The sequence below is a fragment of the Temnothorax nylanderi genome, unplaced genomic scaffold (genome assembly GCF_030848795.1).
Source record: "Temnothorax nylanderi isolate EJ_2023f unplaced genomic scaffold, tnyl_v1.0 TNYL_tig0136_pilon, whole genome shotgun sequence".
In the NCBI taxonomy this organism is placed as follows: domain Eukaryota; kingdom Metazoa; phylum Arthropoda; class Insecta; order Hymenoptera; family Formicidae; genus Temnothorax; species Temnothorax nylanderi.
Window position 1 is genome coordinate 285,272 of NW_027249198.1, and position 18,399 is coordinate 303,670.

The 18,399-nt window shown below is 45.3% G+C and overlaps 1 protein-coding gene across 4 annotated transcripts in view; it reads right to left on the minus strand.

Annotated features, from left to right (window-relative positions):
- The window catches only part of LOC139777031 (uncharacterized), an 84,519-nt gene that overhangs the window by 25,672 nt on the left and 40,448 nt on the right, over nucleotides 1–18,399 (minus strand). For 2 of the 4 annotated variants that reach the window (XM_071714183.1, XM_071714181.1), the window contains one exon: nucleotides 6,805–6,877. The exons of the other annotated variants lie outside the window; for them this stretch is intronic. In XM_071714183.1, the coding sequence (XP_071570284.1) occupies nucleotides 6,805–6,877 (73 nt within the window). The remainder of the gene's footprint in view (nucleotides 1–6,804; nucleotides 6,878–18,399) is intronic. 4 annotated transcript variants of the gene reach the window in all.

An 18,399-nucleotide genomic window follows, 5' to 3' on the forward strand; every position in this document is an offset into this window, starting at 1 on the left:
ATGACGGCGCACAACGCCCTTGTATTGCGCGCTTGTGGCGAAGTTATTTTCGTTCAGGGACACCCTCGTGGCACGCGCGCGCCTCCCCCCTTTCAGTTGTTTTGAATTATCCCGACTACCCTGCTCCCTTCGCGAAACGTGCGTTCTTTTCGGGTGAATCGACCGGCGACCCGCCGCGATGTATACCTTCGTCACCCCCTCTCGTCGCGCGCATCGCGGCGGAGGACAGACCCGAAGACGCAGAACGGAGGGGAAAACCTTCGTTAGAGTCACTCTCGTGGATTACGTAATATGTATATGTTAGCCATGCAGTATATGTACTACTAATAGATATATATATAATATAATATATATTTATATAGATAGAGATATATATATATATATATATATATTGACTGAAATATACAGCCCGGTGGCGTTTTATTGAGAAATTCATCTCTCTCTTCCTCCGAAAAAGAAAACCGACTGACCGGCCGTATCGTCCCCCCCTCCCCTCCCTCTTGTTGCTTTCAATCTCTCTTTATTCCTTCTTTACTAAAAAAAGGCGCTCTCCCTCTCTCTTCCTCGGGCGATGCAACTCTCAATTGCGTTAAACGCGCACCTCTCGTGATTCTCGCAGCTTTCGCTCCGTTCCGCTCGTAAACATCACCGTGATATCAATTTCTCTCGGAACGGAGAGTTACATAATCTTTAATACTCTCACAGCTCCGCCGATCGCGAGGGGTGCCTGCGATCGCAAGGGTGTTTCGGGGATTCCCTCTTTTTTTTGCCGATGTATTTCAACCACGGGCACAAGTGTTCTGTGGGCGAATTAAACATTCGCTAAACGAGCATGAAATTTGGTTCGTTTCTTCGCAAATAATTTCAGCCGAATTTGAAGTTTCAGTTTCTGTCGTACAAACAGCGACAGATTAATGAGATTATTTTTTGAAAATGTACAATTTTGCGTGCGTGCGTGTGTATGCGTGTCTCCTGATGTACTTGTATGTGTGTGTGTGTGTGTGTGTGTGTGTGTGTGTGTGTGTGTGTGTGTGTGTGTGTGTGTGTGTGTGCGTGTGTGTTTGTGTGCGTGTGCGTGGACGTGTGTGTGTCCCAGCGTGGCTTTGTGCTTACTCCTCGATCGAACGAGCATATGGATGACGGGATCGATCGTAACCTTCGCAGAACGTGATCGTGACTATCGGGGCTAAAGAAACGTTTCGACTCGTGCACGTCTCTCTGAATCGTGATAGCGAAAGAGCTCATTCATTGTCATTCGTGACCCGGGGAGGGGATTATTACACATTTCGTTCGACAAGTCAATCTTCTGAATGGAAAAAGGAATCCTCAAACACTGTCGCGGTCTGAATAATTCCTGAATAAAGCTCGCGGGATGAAAACTAACAATGTAAACTCGCAATATTTTCAGCGGCAAACAATTTCCATTATTCTTGTCCTAACGCGCGCGACACATGTGATCGTTTTATTAATATTCCCGTTTTGTGAATCGCGGTTACGAGTGATAAACCCCCTCACGTTTGTCGCGCACACCACCCACCCAAAAAAGGAAAAAAAAAGAGAAAAGATGAAGAGACACGACCGTCATTTTGTGTCATCAGCGTGTTGTGTTATTAGAGTCACGTTTCATTGGCGTGGCTAATTCGGCGCGCTTGTCGGGGAAAATGCTGGCCGGCCGAAACAAACGGATCCTGATTAATATCATTGTTAATGAAACCGGAAATCAGCACGCTATTTATCGGTAAACCGATATACCGAATCGTCATGTCGTTTTTTTGCCGCGATCTCGAGCGGTTTTGTTTGAAATACATCGACAATCATACATCATCATCGTCAGCGGACTGACGAGTCTTCCATGCTGGCAGAAAACGTTAATCACCTCGCGTTATAGGAAAATTCATTTGGCAAGTCGTCGGTGACGAGAGAGAAAAGGTCATGCCGAGGCAAAAAAAATGTCACGTGCTTATTCTTTCGTCAATATTAACAAAAAATATTCTGCCATTCTTGCTGTTAACATGTTGAAATATGTCGCGCATTTATGCAATTTAATTTATGCAATAAATGAAGTTAATGACATATGAATATACAGACAGGTACTAATATAGTATCTGTTTGCATATTCACACGTCAGTCTTGCATCTCTACTTCTATTCTCTATTGTATTCTATATTTATTTATATATGTATAATATACATACATATATAAAAATTTATATATATGTATGTATGTATGAATCTTTGATCTTTGGAAATGAAGGAGAATGACAAATACGGAGGGTATGTCGCGCGCGTGTCGGAATTTCCACGTTGTGTAGAAATGATAAACTCGGTAAACAGCAATTATGGTTATGAGGCGTTAAAAATTAATGAAAACGCGGAAACCAATTAACAGCGAGCGCGGCGAGTGCGTTAGGATCAATTCGGTTTTCTCATAGGTCATGGTAATTATTCAATACGCCATTTGCTGCGTTACATCATTCAACGGGTCGTCATTAACTTAATTATTTGCCGTTGCCGATAAACATGCCCGCAATTTTCGTGATCAGGGATTGTTCCCTTTCGAGGCCAGGGGATATATCGCTTTTTGCAGAATGGAAGAGCGCTTCGTCCTTCTACGGAAAGATGCACGAAAGAAAATTTTTATTCCTCTCGCGTGAACTCTTTTACGTGGGTGGCATTGTCCGTGATCTGTCTTAATGTCTTTTTCAAAATTCCGATTAGAGTATTTGCAAATAATTTAGTTTTTATTTCGCCAGGATTTTATCTTGACATTAATTAATGATAAATGATTTCGTGCACATTTTAATGAAAAAAATAAAAACTTATTGTCTTTTATTTCAAAGTACTCAACGCAAGTTTTAATGAAAAATAGAAACTCTAGAGTCTTTTATTTCAAAATGCATAATGCAAAACATTTAGATGTTTTCAATATTCGAAGGATAATTACGTTTAAATTACTTTAAGAGGACTTCTTCAAAGGTATGCCCAGCATACCTTTACGAACTTGCGGCGCTAAGTAGAAGCTACATAATTATTAATAATTCGGTCGGGCGAGTAAATATAGATCGTCCGAGAAGGGACGATGCATATTTAATCTCGGTGAGGTATCGTCGATAGCCAATACCACCCACTTCCGGTGTCATTCGCAGGGTCGTTCCGATATAAGCGCGTGGGTGCGCGCGCGCTTTACACTTCGCCCCGTGAACAAAAAAAAAACACCTAACCGAACGCTTCCCGCGGACTTAATTTTCGGACGGGAGAAATTCCGTCGAAAGCGTTAATCGAGGGTAGCGACGAGCAGTGCAAAGTGACCAAGAAACAACCCTGCCAATGACAGGCGGACATTTCACGCCCCTGTCGCGAGCGATCGTGTCCACGTCAAGTTGGATCAATCCGATCGCCCAGTGATTTGCTGCGTGTAATCTCCCCCCTCTCTCTCCCCTCTCCCTCTCGCTCGCTCGCTCTCGCTCACATACACTCTCTTCCATTCTCTCTCTCTCTCTCTCTCTCTTCCACTTTTTCTCCGTGGTCTCTCTTTCCGATTCGCATATTTGGTTTCGAATTTAGAGTGTGGCTGCTCGGTAGCGACGAGGTTACCCGCAAAAATCGCGAAAGCTGGATCTCTCGCGGGCGCGGATTAACCCTTTAACTGGATCCCTTCATCGCTCTTTGGCAATTGCGATCAATTTCAACCTGGATTAGACGCGTCCCTTATTGCGCCTCTTCGTGACGGAGAGCTGCGAACGCGTCTAATGAGATTAATCAACAATTTGTCTTGCACTTTTCTTTTCTCGTATCACGCTTGCAGGTGTAATCGTAATTTTACTCTAATTACTCTGACAAAAAAATCGAAGTTTGAAACAGGACAAATTTGTCGACAAACGCCTATAAAATACAATACAGAGTTGAGAATTAGTTACGACTTTTGGAGCAATTTTCGTAGTTGAGAAACCGCTGAATGTGTGTTTAGTCTCAAACGCGATAAATGTGCCACGAGTAGGGTAGAGCGGGGTCAAAAGTAACGCGGGGCGAAAGTAACAACTCAAATATCTATAGTTATAGGCATAGATGCGCATGCGTCTGTTGGTTAACGGATGAAGCTGAACAAGCTATAACGTGTCTCAGAACGCCTCGGCCTTGGGTATTGAGTATAAACTATAGATATTAACTATAGTATTAACTATAGATATTTGAGTTGTTACTTTCGCCCCGCGTTACTTTTGACCCCGCTCTACCCTACGGTGGGATCGCATATCGCCAAGTATCACCAAGATTCGTTTTATTGAAATTATAAATGGCATAAAAATTATGTAAGAAGGAAAGGGGAATTCGACAAAGATCTTGGTGATATTCAGGACGATAAGATCCGACTGCATTCGTGGTACATCCTCGAAGCCCTGCGGCAATAGGAAGCAGTTGGCGTCTATCGCGAAAATTAAAAGTTGCAACTAATTTCCAGCTCTGAGTCGCACGATAATCGATCGATGTAAGGGACATCAGTTAAAGGGCTAAGGAACTACTTGAACGTTGCCGATTCAATTTGGAATACGGTTCCCTGTTCAATTCTCGAAACAGAGCGTTCGCTTTTCCCCCTCTTTTCCTTCCATCCGTCGGCCTTTCCTTTCTCCCCCGTTTCCACCCTTCTTTTTTTACTTTACTTTTTTTCTCAACCCTCTCTATCAGTCCAACAGCAGCGACTCGAGCGTCTTCTCAATAAAATGCCTCCGTACGTGTGTCACTTGTCTGGTATATTGGTACTATCCTTGTTTTTTTTTTCGGAATTGCTTGTAATGGTTAGTCACATACATACGACTGGATTTCGTTGTAGTGTTGTGGTGTGGCTGTTTGTTGTGTGCTGTCTGTTTCTCTTTAATCTAAAGCTTACGTTTAAAGAAGCAGCAGCAAGATACGGTATATATATATATATAATATATAATATGTAGGATGGGTATATAGAGGCCATAATCACGTATGTATATATATATAAATATATATGTATATACGGTTCATACAGGTACAGCGAGCGTGCATGGATATTCATTGTATATATGTATATATTTTCCCCACCCATGTGAGATTTTCGCTTGCCTTTTCGAGAGCTGTCGATGCTGGTCGCACAGCTAAATCAACAAACAGAACTCAGTCATAATAAATGCAGCCCGCCGTCGCGCTCGCCCATCTCCGCGCTTCTGTTTTTGTACCGTACGTTATTCCCGATTAATTTTTAATCCACCCCCTCCTCCCGCCCCCTTCGACCCCCTTCCCTCTCGCGCGCGAAGATGTATTCTGCCGCGTCGGTCCGGTTCTGACACACGCGCGCTTCCGGTGTCTCCGTCCAAATAAATTTGACAAAGATCGCCCGACGGATATTTTCTTTCGGCGAAGCGAAACTAATTTTTGCGCGACCGGCGATATCGATTAGGCGCGACGATAGTCCTTCGAGAGAGCGCGAGATACCTCCGATCTGAATTCTCCTCGGAGGAGGTTTACATCGCGCCGAGGGAAAAAGGTCGGGAACGTTACGAGAAGAAAGGGGAAGGAAAAGGGGGGACTGGGGCCCCGAGCACGAGGCCGGGGAGACTCGCGTCTCGCGGAAGACGTGCCGAAGGAAGATGTCCTGCGACCGAGGCCTGCGGTCGCGGGACATCCGTCGACTTCCAGGCACGATTCCACCGAGCGCGATTCTCCCCCCGGCCTCTTCGATCTGATCCGATCCAATCTCCTCGGGGGGTCCCGGTCAATCGGAAAAATCGCTCGTACGACGACGACGACGTTGACGACGCAGCGTACGCCTGCGTCGCGTCACGTCGCGTCGCGACGCCGCCATTTTTCCCGTCCCGTCGTTTCTTCGGCTTTTTCGGATTCTCCCCCCCGTGCGGGAATCGCGCGCGAAAACGTTTTCGGTTTCGATTTCCCACCTCGATTTCGCCGATTTCGACTCGCCTCGCTCGAGCGGCGGCTGCATGGAAGAACAAAAATACGAGAGAAAGAGAAAACAATCGATGGATGGAGGGGGCAGAAAGAAGAAGAAGCTGCGCTTATAAAACGTAGATATGTATAATATCTGTACATATGCATAAGGTCGATCGATCGATTCATCCATCGGTCAGTCAATCGAAAGCAATTGACGAAATGACTCAGCCGGGGGGAGCGAATCAAGAGGGGGGATAAACTGACTGAACCAAAAACGCAAAGGCAAGTCGTGTGTTGAATGTCATCGGCAGAGTGTCTTTGCGTGAGCAGAGAGAAGTCCAAACCTTTCGAAAAAGAAAAGAAAGGGAAAGGAAGGAAATACGGTATCGATATTTTGTGGGGGATGATATTCGATTATGTAGAATCGCGTTTTATCGAGAGCCAATTCTGTTCAAGGGAAGCAGCGGCAATATTTACTAACGGATTTGATTTCCCGCGCGTGGCATTTTTGCCGTCGCCGCTTCAACAGATTCGACTCGCAATAAAATACGACATTTCTCGAAACTGAATTTTGATATGTATTTTCAACTTTGAGAAAAGATTTTCTCTCTGGGAAAAGATTAATCGACGATTTTGCTTAGCGAATCCAAGATTCGAGGAGGACTGTGAAAGAGGGGTTTCGAAAAAAGGACTCCTTTCCACTCACGCGCGCGTATCCGTGTGTGTCTATGTGTGTGCGAGTGTGTATGCGTATTCGTATAATATATAAAGACAAAGGTCAAAGGTCAATGTAATCTCGAACCATTACAACAATGTCATAGTAATCTGGTTTCAGAAACATGTGTGGTTATCATAGGTGGAATTATTTACGAAACACCGAAACTGAGAGACTCACAAGCAGGAAGAGGAGGGTGTTTTCCTTCGTTTAGAGTTGACCGATCTCACGTTAACATTGCGCATCTGGTAGTCTGCAATGCAAAACACACTTTGGTAGGGTCAGGGACGGACGACGGCCTTCGACGAGACGACGAGAAACGGAGAAGGCGACTTCTTTTTTTCTTAACTTGCAATTCTCTCTCTCTCTTTCTCCCCCTCTCTCTCTCTCTCTTTCATTCTTCCTCTTTCACTCTTCCTCTTTCTCTCCCTCTCTCTCTCTCTCTCTCTCTCTCTCTCGTTCTCTCTGGTCTCCTTTGTAGAATTAATTCTACCAGATTCACGGTGAAACGCCGTCGGATAACTATATGCGGCGCGTAAGTCGGTCTCAGTAAAAGAAGCTTCGTTCGTGACGTTCGTGATGTCATTAAATCAGAGATGAATAATTAATTCACTTCTTCGGGAGCGTTCGATATGCAGCGTCAATGCGTTCAAAAAGTGGCGCGCGAACGCATTATAAAAATTTTATTCAACCATCTGCGAGCGCAGATCATGTGTCAAAACATCACGGAGGAAAGATTTTTTTACCGGGACCGAGTTTGCGGGCGGCTGCTTAATTATCCGGCGGCGGTTCTCTCTCTCTCTCTCTCTCTCTCTCTCTCTCTCTCTCTCTCTCTCTCTCTCTCTCTCTCTCTCTCTCTCTCTCTCTCTCTCTCTCTCTCTCTCTCTCTCTCTCTCTCTCTCTCTTTCTTTCGTTCTCGTCGCCGTTTCTCTCGTTGCCGCTTTCTCTTCTCCGTCCTGCACTCTCCTTTCCTTCTTTTTTTTTTACGTTACCCCGACACTCCGTCTCTATCTCTTACTCCGTCTCTGTCTCTTAGGTCGGGGCGACGCGCGACAAACCCTCTCGTTGCCGATTTTCTCTTTCGCGTTCTCTTCCGCCGCCCGGCAGAGAAAGCGACGGCGACATCGCGAGACGTATATTAGGCTCGATAATCGCGACCGAGAACGATACATAATTAAACGTCACGTCACGGTATTCCAATTGCAAGGATAATCTTTACTCTTCGAGTAAGGAGAAACAGATTTTCCTAGAAATCCAGAATTAATTAAGAATTTTATCTAGCTAATTATTTGAAATGCACGATTTATTTATAAAATTACAAATACCGACGAACAAACCTCGAAATTACACAAATAAACCGTATCTCCGACCTTGCCTGATCGAATACGACCGTAACTCCTGATTCCATGTCTGACCATACAGTAGCGGTAACTCCTTGCTTCCCGACTGACCATAGGCGGCCGTAACTCCTTAAGTAAACCGCGCTACCCCGTCGTCGCTTTCTCTTTGTCTTTTTTTATTTAATTTTATTTTATTCCTTTTCGTTTCCCTTCCTTCCACCGGGGGGATCGAATTGGCGACGAAAGAGAAATCGCAGGGACCCGTTACGTCTGCCCGCCATTGAAATAAAGAGGGACGCTGCGTCGATCACAGAGAACAAGAAACGCAAATCAAGTGGCCCTCGGCGCGGACGGCCCTGTCGCTCTCCTTGCCTCGGAGTATACTACCAAACTACGGGGTAGAAGTCCACTCTAAATTCGAAACGAAATCAACGAGCCGAACCGAGCGGCCGCTTCGCGAAAGCGGAGAGAATTCGAGGGTCCTCTGTCTGATCTACGCCCGGCTCGATCGGTCAAGCTCTCTTGATTCGGCGACCACTTTCCCTTGGCGCCGACGTGGAATCCGAGGATCCGCACGGGTCTAAAGAACTTTCCGCGACTCGAGGACTCGACGATCCGCGGGTTTTGAGACTCGACAGTCCAAAAGGAAAAGAAATATACATATATATATATATGGAATATCTAAAAATCCGAGAATTTGAGAATCCCGCGAAACCGCGGGACTCGAGGAATCCGAGGACTTTTGAACTCGTGGAGTTCCGAAGCGCCCGTGGACTTGCAGGATCCAAGGATTCCAAGGTCCAAGCGCTCGCTTCCGGTTGAACGTCTTCGAGGGTCCGCGGGGCTTCTTGTCGGAGAGAAAAAAAAATCCGCGTTTCACGTCCAATTATCTCAATTGCGATTATCGACGCAAAGTTTACTCTCCATGCCCCGCGGAGACTCGATGGACGTGTCCTGATCCTGAAAAGAAAATCGTTATATGCTCTTATGAGATAGGAGGATGCGGGGAGCGCGTCTGTGTATGTGTGTATATGTGTGCGTGCGGCTGTGTGAGCGCGTGTGTGGATGTACACACACGTATGCCGGGCGTTGTTAACGCACGCCGTATTTAGTCCACGCGAAAAGCGATCGGGGGACGTAAACGGACGTAAGCGGGAATAAAAAGAGCTGAATATCTGTCGGGGCCGGCGATTTGCTCGTCCTCATCGTCGTCCTCGTCCTCGTATGCGCGCGCGTTTTCCATCCGCGTTGGCGCGGGATACTCATCGCGCTCGTGCACTTGCAGCCGATATATTTTTCGCCTGCGTTCGTCGTCGTCGTCGTCTCTTTTTTCGGGAGACGGACGATTAAAGAGAAAGGCAAAAAAAAAAAAAAGAGAATGCCGGGGAAGGGCGGAGCGGGGTTCGTGCGATCGGGAAGCATTTTGGAACTCGCTCCGCGCGCCGATTAGTCGCCCGGAGCATTATCGAATCGCCGAGCCGAATCGATATGACGTGTCTTTAATGCTTCTTATTTTAAAAATTATCATGACGTTATGTATCCGATTCGCAGATTTAATGTCCGTGAAATTGCTGTCGCTGTATCTCGATGTTAATTTTATCACGTTCGAGTATTAAATCAAGTTGAAATCGAGCGTCGTGACAGGAAACTAAAAGCTAAACGCGAAATCAACGTTCGATTTTCGAGCAAAACAAAGGATGTTCTTTTTAAATTACAAACAAATTTATTAAAATCATGTAAATACAAATCATTAATGTTTCGATCAAAGAAAATGTTTTGATCAAATTACATGTCATTCAAAAGATAAAGTAAGAAATCAAAAATAAAATAAAAAACCGCGAGTAACAATCAAACGCATTATGTCAAGACAATTTGAATAAATTAGCTACGGTTAATGGTCGGAATTATAAGGAAACTAAAAATTGGCGATAATGCTTAACACGTCATTTGCATAGTCGAGAACGATATCGCATCAATAAGTATGAAATTATACGACCGTGTAAGATATACAATCAAACAAGGGGAAAACGCCGTAATCGGTCAGGACTAGTGAGGCATGTGGTAATATTTTATCGCAACATTAGTTATAAGGAAGAACGTCTTTTTCGGCGCGTAATATAAACAATAAGTATAAATTATACGACCTGTGTAAGATATACAATCAAACAGGGGAACGCGCCGTATCGGTCAAGAACTATGAGGCATGTGGTAATATTTCGCAACATTATTATAAGGAAGAACGTCTTTTTCGGCGACGTATATAAACAATAAGTATGAAATTATACGACCGTGTACGGCGTTTTCCCCTTGTTTGATTGTATATCTTACACGGTCGTATATTCTCATACTATTGTTTATATACTTCGCCGAAAAGACGTTCTTTCCTTATGAACTATGTATGCGATAAAATATCACCACATGCCTCAGTGGTCGAATTGGTTGAGACGCCCGTCACGGAATGAGGGAGGTCCAGGTTCGAATCCTGGCTGGGGTGTTATTTTTTCGCAACATTTTCTTTTATATTCTCAGTATCCTATCCTATATGTATATGTATATATATATATATATATATATATATATATATATATATATCATATCGTTTAATCCGAATTTCTTGTGTATGTTTTAATATGATTAAATTGATCAATTTAATCGTGTGACTGTATCGTTCTGGCTTTGGTTGAGACTGCGTTATGTCCGGAAGTAACGGCGCGTGGTCTGCCAGGGCAAAAGAATTGTACGTAAAAAGTCACTCAAAAATTAATATATATTATTCGGACAAGCAAGATCCAGTCCTGACCGATTACGGCGTTTTCCCCTTGTTTGATTGGATATCGCATCATTTTCATCGTTAACTTAATTAGTCCACTTCCGCGTAGGTTAATGATAAATCGACGTCGCTATCGCGAGATATCTCTACATATTCCTAGCGGATGTTACAAGTCTCACATCCTGAACGCGTTACGATAGGGATCACGCTATCTCGTGTTTAAAAACACGTATATAGGAAGCGTGCGCCGGGCGGCAAAGAACGTTACGCCATCACCTCTGTCCCGCTGTGATAAAGGTAGATAGCTGTAACCTTTTCAAGTTTCAAGGTTTACGTCTTCGATACCGTCACACCGTTCAGCGAGGCCAACGTTTTAATTAAATTGAAAACCAGCGGCTGTTGATCGAATTGTTAATTAAAGTCCGCGGACTTATTTATTGAATCGCGGCCGATCTCTTGTCGTATAATAACGCGTTGCCCGAGTCGGAGTCGAGCGAGACGCAAACAAATGAAGCGTCCGTCATTTCTGTCATCCCGCGACGAGTCGAAAATACGATGGTGATGATCGGGGGCGGCAGGGGGAGGGATAGAATAAGAAGTCGGGACTATTTTTCAGAATCCTTTCTTCGCTCACCGACGCGCGACCCGATTATCTCCGGAGCGAAGGAATAAAAAATAAAAAAATCACAAACTTCGCGTCCATCACCGTGCGCGCGATTCGACCTCGGATGATTACAGCCGTCATTTTGTCGTTTCAGCATTTCGGCAAAAATACCCCGGGCGAAGAAGTGTCATTTCTCATTCCCAAGACGGTGAAAGAATAGCGTTGCGTTTAATGCATCCATCTGTGTTTTTAATTCGATCCGCCAAAGCGTATCAAGCGCCTCGCGTGACGTTCGCCTCTTCGATATTCCGAGCACAAAAGATCGCTAAATGCGCTTTTGATTATTGAAAAATACGCTTATATTCGCAAATTTTTCTGTGCATTCTAATCGATCGTGGATTGAAGATGGTTTATCAGATGCAAATTACTAAACTGAAGAAAGTTAAACGTAATTTAAGTAGAAAATCAATTAAAGAAAACCAACTTTAATTTCTTCGGATTTCCCTTTGGAAGAAATTTAAGGAAATTTCTCCGATAGCCTGAAGTTTCTCGGTTTCCTTTCAGATGGAATTTAGGAGGGCTCTCCCTTTTTTTTATATAAAAAAGTATTCCGTCTTTCTATCTACCTGAAGGTACGAGGTTCCAAGAATTCAAGTATTTAATCACCAATCGAAATAAACCGAGAATCGACACTGCGAATCTATAAAGAATCCGACAATTTCGTTGCGTTTGCGCTTTTTCGAATCCTTCCGGGATTTAGAAATCCTGAAGATGAAGATCGAAGTCAACGCGACCCTTGAAACAGGAGAGATCGTCAGGGCGAAATGTCTCATTATTACACTCTCCGTCTCTTCTATCTACCCTGTGCCTCGCTGGTACGAATTTCCCTTGCACTATTCTCGCATCTCGTCGGTCGTAGAGAGAGAGAGAGAAAGAGAGAGATGAGTGAAGGAAAAGAGAGACAGAAAGAGAAAGAGAGAGAGAGAGAGAGTCGATTACCTTTGACGGAACCACCTGTTCGGCGTTATCCTCTTTTTTTCTTAAGCAACGCCCGAATTCGTTTCATGGCTCGCGTCCGCCGCCGCCACCGCCGCTATGGCGCATCCGCATACGCTATAAAGCGGCAAAGTGGTCGGTCGGTCGCGGATATAGAGAAAAGCGGAAGGGTGAGGAGACCCCGGTGCATCCAGCATGGGGGTATGGGCGGACGTCGAGCGGCGTGAGGGGCGGGGGGACGGAGGGCGAGCCCGGGGGAGTGAAAGGGTGGGAATTTAAAAGTAATTTTGACGTCGGAAAGAGTGGCCGGTGCTGAGAGAGGGCACCGACGGATCGTTACGGTCCTTTGATCGCGAATTAAAAGCTCGAAGTCGACAGTTTAGCGATGCCACCTCTATCGTGACGATGGGCGGCGAGCGATGGTGCTCGCTCTCTTTCTCTCTTTTCCTTTTTCTCTCTCTCTTTCTCTGTGTGTCGGTTCCCCGGTTCGTTCTCTCTCTCTCTCTCTCTTTCTCTCTTCGGTGCAAACTCCGGGGTACCTATCCACCATCCGAGTCTCTTCCTCTTTCTCTTTCTCCTCCTACCTCTGTCTTTTTCCGCGCAATGTCCATCCGCCTGTCTCTTTCTCTTCCACCATCCCCTCGTAGGCGCGCTCTCGCGCCATATTTCCCTGTCTTCTGCGGCCGGTTCGTTAACCTGTCTGCAGCATTTATTGGCGCTTGCCGATGTAAAAGGAAGAGCTTACCAATAACATATTACTGTGTTTCAATTCTGCAACGGGCGTAGGTAGAAAAAGAGTGGAGGGGCGGGAGAGGGAACGGCGTTTCGCGGATAAATCCTTTGCGAGAGTCGACCGTTGCGTCAGTCGACGGGAACGGGCCGCGTTCGGGGCTTTTCCCCCAGCCCCAACCCCCCTTCTCGCCGCCTGTCCCCCTTTGGCCCTTCGCCTTTGGTCTCTTTGGACGAGAGAATCAACGGAGGGTATCCTTGGATCGTCCCGTCGATCGCCGCCGATTGATTTGCCAATCGGCCGCTTGTCGCCCGGTACGGCCGGCCGGTTCGATTGTGCTGATTTCATTACCATCGAAAATTTAATTTAACTTTCATAGCGCCGCGGGGCGACGCGACACCGGCACACGCCGTGTGCTATTAATAAGAGCAAATAGCGCGACGGCCAACCGCGTTTCTTTCTGACTGTCGAGTCAATAATGACGTGCGAGCGCGCGGGATAAACAGAGGGACGAGCCTTGAAAAAAAAGAGGGAGAGACCGCGGAAAGAGGCGGCCATTCAGGGCGCGACGAGAGGAATCAAAGGTTACGGAATAATTTGCAAGCGAATGGCCATAGAGAGAGAAAGTGCCTTTGGCGACCGATCCTCGTGGTCGAAAATAGACAGATTCCTGGTTTTCGAGTGTGCGGCCTCTTTTTTCTTCCCCTCTCGAAACTTCGCCTCCGAAAGAGATTGAGATTTAGTTGTCAAATGAAAATTTATGGCAAACAGTAGCGGCTCTCTTCGAAGTGAAGTGCTTTCCTCCGGGGAAGAATCGACTCGAAATTTATCGCGAAATCTGCGCTTTCCGACATCAGGTGGGCTCCGAGACACTCTCGACTTGTCTCCATTATCTAAACATCTTATTTAACCCTCTCGGAGCGTACCGCGATAAAAAACATTTATGCTCGTCGAGGAGACGCGACGAAGAATTACGACGTCGGCGCGACTCCGATTACGTTTATCTGCCGGCGCTGAAACTTGGAATCGGACGCGACTCTCTCGTGGGCTTATAATAAATATTTCGACCGCGTCGACGGCGGGAGAATCGGCGGACGGGGGGAGGGGGGAAAGAGGATGGCTATGCACGGTGGAGACGAAGCCGTTTAGACGGGATACGTTCGATTTTGTTCGAATATGACGGCTCGACGTTGCATACGAGAGTCGCCGCGAGTGAGCGGGATGGCTCGCGGAGAGAAAGGGAGAGGAGGACGACGGCTCGTGGATAGCGGGGGTTGCGCGGACGGACAGGGGGGCGGGAGGGAGTGGGTGGATTCGAAGGCCGGGGCTTTTCGGTCGAGAGTTTCGGCCGGAATATCGGAAAACGCCGCCGAGTTAGAGTACAAGGGAGAGTCCGGAGGCTTACCCCGATATATATGCATATAAACACAATACCTTGCCGGTCGCGGGGAGGGGATGGTGGTACGCGCCGCACACATGGAACGCACGTTCGCACACCCACGCGCGTGTATGTGCGATGCACACGCACTCTCCGCTCCGAATATCCACATCCGCGTCTATTTTATATCCGCTAGGGCGACGAGGGAGCCTCGAAAAACGGGGGGGGGCAGGCGGGGGGAAGGGAGATCTTCCGCGCGGGCGGACCGTTCGCCTTCTCTCTATCCGCGTCCGCTAATCCGAAAACTCGTGTGTGCTCGAAAATCGCACGACGATTATTGCCGTCGTCTGTTTCGGCCGGTGGAGAGGCGATCGCGACCGGCCGATCGAGCGGATCGACTTGCGACGGGTCCGCATCCCGTGAAAGATTACGCGGGGATCTCGAATTTTGGGCTCGACTCTTTTTCCGAAAAGAATGGATAATAAAAAAAAATAGGAGGCGATATTCGTTCCGAGTTCGCGTTGATGTTGCCCGTCCGAGTTTCCCTTTATTCTCGTCGCGCTGAGTTTTTCGATTCGGCAACTTCGCGAAGTCGTTAGAAATCGCGAATTTTGGACGGAAAGTTTCAGCCTGCTCTCGCTAATCTTTTTGACATTGTCGGTATACTGACTTTCAGCTGTGAGCAGTCAATGTTTAATATTATCATTTTTATTAATAAACGATTCGTTCTATTTAATTATTAATATATCTATGATATTTTTATTTTCTGCACCCTTTCTGTATATTTAGTTTAATAATATAATTATAGTGACATCCAGAATTATAGTGATAGAAAATCTCAGGAAATTGAACTTTCTAAAAATATAATCTCGGTAGAAATGTCACGTTTGCTAAACAAACGCCCACCACATTCAACACCCGTTCTTATTAGATGAATTCCTAGTGAATGTACAACAATGTTATATTACCATTTTGCAATTATTATAAAACTGTCTTTATTTGATTTGTTTTTTTCGCCTGAATTCGATTTACGATTATTTTGAGGAATTGTTTCTTTATGTCAGTAAAGATAAAAATTGGTTAATTACATGATTACTCGAGTGACTTTGATTTTGGGGAAATCGAGTTCGCCCGTGTCACAAGTTTCGCACTATATGCAGGACGCTAATTATCAGCGCGAAGCCTGCGGGTGCATCGACCGGAAACGCGACGCGCGCGGAGATTCACGTCGCGCTGGCAGGTTTTTCCGGCGGGTAATGCCGCCAGACCGGGTTTTCAGTTTGCTGCGTAGCAGATTTCGAAATCCCTCAATTTGATGAATGGCCGTGATCGCGCGACGCCGACGACCGGGACGAGGGCAGGCGAGGGTGGGGGGGGGGAGGTGGGGGACGGGTGAGTCGCATGATTAATATGCATTGAAAACGACGACGACGACGACGACGACGACGATGACGTCGGCGACGACGACGACGACGACGCGCATCGCGGAACGTGACGCCGAAATCGCGCCGCGTCGCGGATCGTCAACGACGTCGCTCGACTGCCGATCGCTCGTCGTGGCGATAAATCGTTCTTCCTCCCGGGGGAGGGGGAGAGAGAGCGGGGACATCGTGCTTTCCTGCCGAGAAGCTTCGAACTCCCGTCGATCTCCTCTTTAATCGTTTTGGATTGATATACGCTGCGGGCAATCGAAACGTATATACGTTTTAATCGTTTGGAGAACGCGCGCGAAAGGTACACGAGAGATTTCATATATTTTTAGAAGCCGAGTTTTCCTTTAATGAGAAATGAGAGATTATTATAGTTAAAGAAATTTCTCGTTTCGAGAAGTCAAATATAGAAATAGGGTCGAGGGTATGCCGTTACTCATCAGTCCAATAAAATCAGAAATATACGCAATGTAGCAATATTTAGCGTTTTAATATTAAATATATATTTAGTACAGAAAAAACATCGTTTGCAATTAATGTGTGAGAGAGTGTATTATTATTATAATAATTATAAATACATTTAATGATGTTCAATCAGTTATCAATTAATTAAGATTATTTTTGTATCATTCTTTGTATTATTATTATTAGGAATCATAATTGTATTATTTTAAGGAATAAAAAAATTCACTGCAAGAGGTTTTAGGAGTTGCAATTAAGTATTTTTTAAAATGTATTTTGGTTCTTGTTTTTTTCCAAAGTTCTTGGTCTTTTTAAGGAAAAGAGAAGAATATGTGGTATAAACAAGCTGAAAATCTTTAAATAATTAAATAAAATAAATAATTTTAAGAGAATGAAAAAGTTGTTAAATTATAATAATTCTTATAGATTCATAAAATAATTGTGAAAAAAGTATACTTTTGAATTCAATTTCGATCACTTTCTTGAAATGAAACAAGATTTAGGAAATTATCTCGGAAATATTATTGTTACAGCAGTTCTGTCGTAGTTCTATATAGCGGGATTTTGTAAATAGAAATTTGGATGCTTATCAGAATGGACGATATCGGACGAAGGGCACGATCCCCTTCTAGCTCGTTCGCGTCGCGTTCCCCTCACCTAATTATTTTCCTCTTTTGTCGATCCTCTCACAGGCTACTCACTCTTTCGTCTCCTCCCTCGCGGGCTTGTATAACGTTACCGGTAACCTAATAACGATCGAAAGGCGGCGGTAACCGAAACCGGAAGCGCTTGTGAACGAGGAAACCCCTTCGACGCGCGACTAAGTCGATTCGTCCGGCTCTTTCGGTTTCATCCTGTCCCTGTTACGCGAATTCAATACCACACCTCCTTCCTCATCGGTCCTATCGTATTTTCTTTTTATACGCAAGTCGTGTTGGACAGTGTTAACATCGTATCATATAGATATGATAGACCATGAATTTTGGCTGAGAAAATTGTAGACATATAATGAGAGCGGTCTTAATTAATTTTTAATTTTTAATTTCAGATTAGCGTCTAAAAATTTACATATTTACAGCCATAATTAAATCGCGAATGAAAACTTTCCAGACCTCTCATTGTCGGATCAAAGGGCTGGCAGTTGCAGGTCTGGTAATTCCGGAATCTCTCTTTATATAAGTTCGTAAGAAAAAAAAACGGACGCGCGTTATCGGTACCGTTAACGGGAAAATATAACGCGAATGCGAAGGATAGCCGAGCTCCGTCATCGATAATCTTTTCTCTCAATCGCGGTAGAATGGAATCTGAGTTTAGATTGGATCGTGGGGGGCTTAGTAGACACAGCAAAATAGATTGTTAAATAATACAGCGCGTAAAACGGGCACTGCGGGAGGGGGGAGGGGGGAGGGGCGAGGGAGGAGAAAAAGAAGAGGAGAGATTGGCGGTCGTAATAAAATTCTTCGCCGCGAATACCGTGTAATGGAAAATTTGCGAGAATTGTGGCCACTTCGTGTAATGGACAATCACGCGATCGGCAAAAATCGCCGGGAATTAGAGGATATTACACACAAGTCCGTCGCAAGAGGATAATGGAAGTCCACTTCTCATTCTTTCCCTTCCGAATTGCCGATCCCTTTCGGCGTTCTCCGAAGGAGATCTTCTTCGCGGCGCGGGCGGTGTAACGTCGAAAGGGGTTGCGTGAGCGAACTCGGAAAAGACGCTACCTTTCGGTGGAGCCTTCCGCGCGAAATAGGATAGTGGAGCAAGGTCACGGCTTAGAGAGAAAACCGAGAGATGTTAGATTACGTGAGAGTACTGCGGAGTGAGTCTAACTTCTATTAACGCGAGGCATTCTGAACAAGTCGGGCGGAATTACATTCCCATCGATGGTACGTAAATAAGAGCGTATTAAACCGATTATATAAACTGTACGATAAAATCGAAACACATCACCGAAACGCCGTCGCGCATACAATAACATAACAATTAACTGGTAAACTGATTTCAAAGTTCAATTTTTATTTACAAACGAGTGTTTGTAGGACTATAATAGAACTGCTGTATA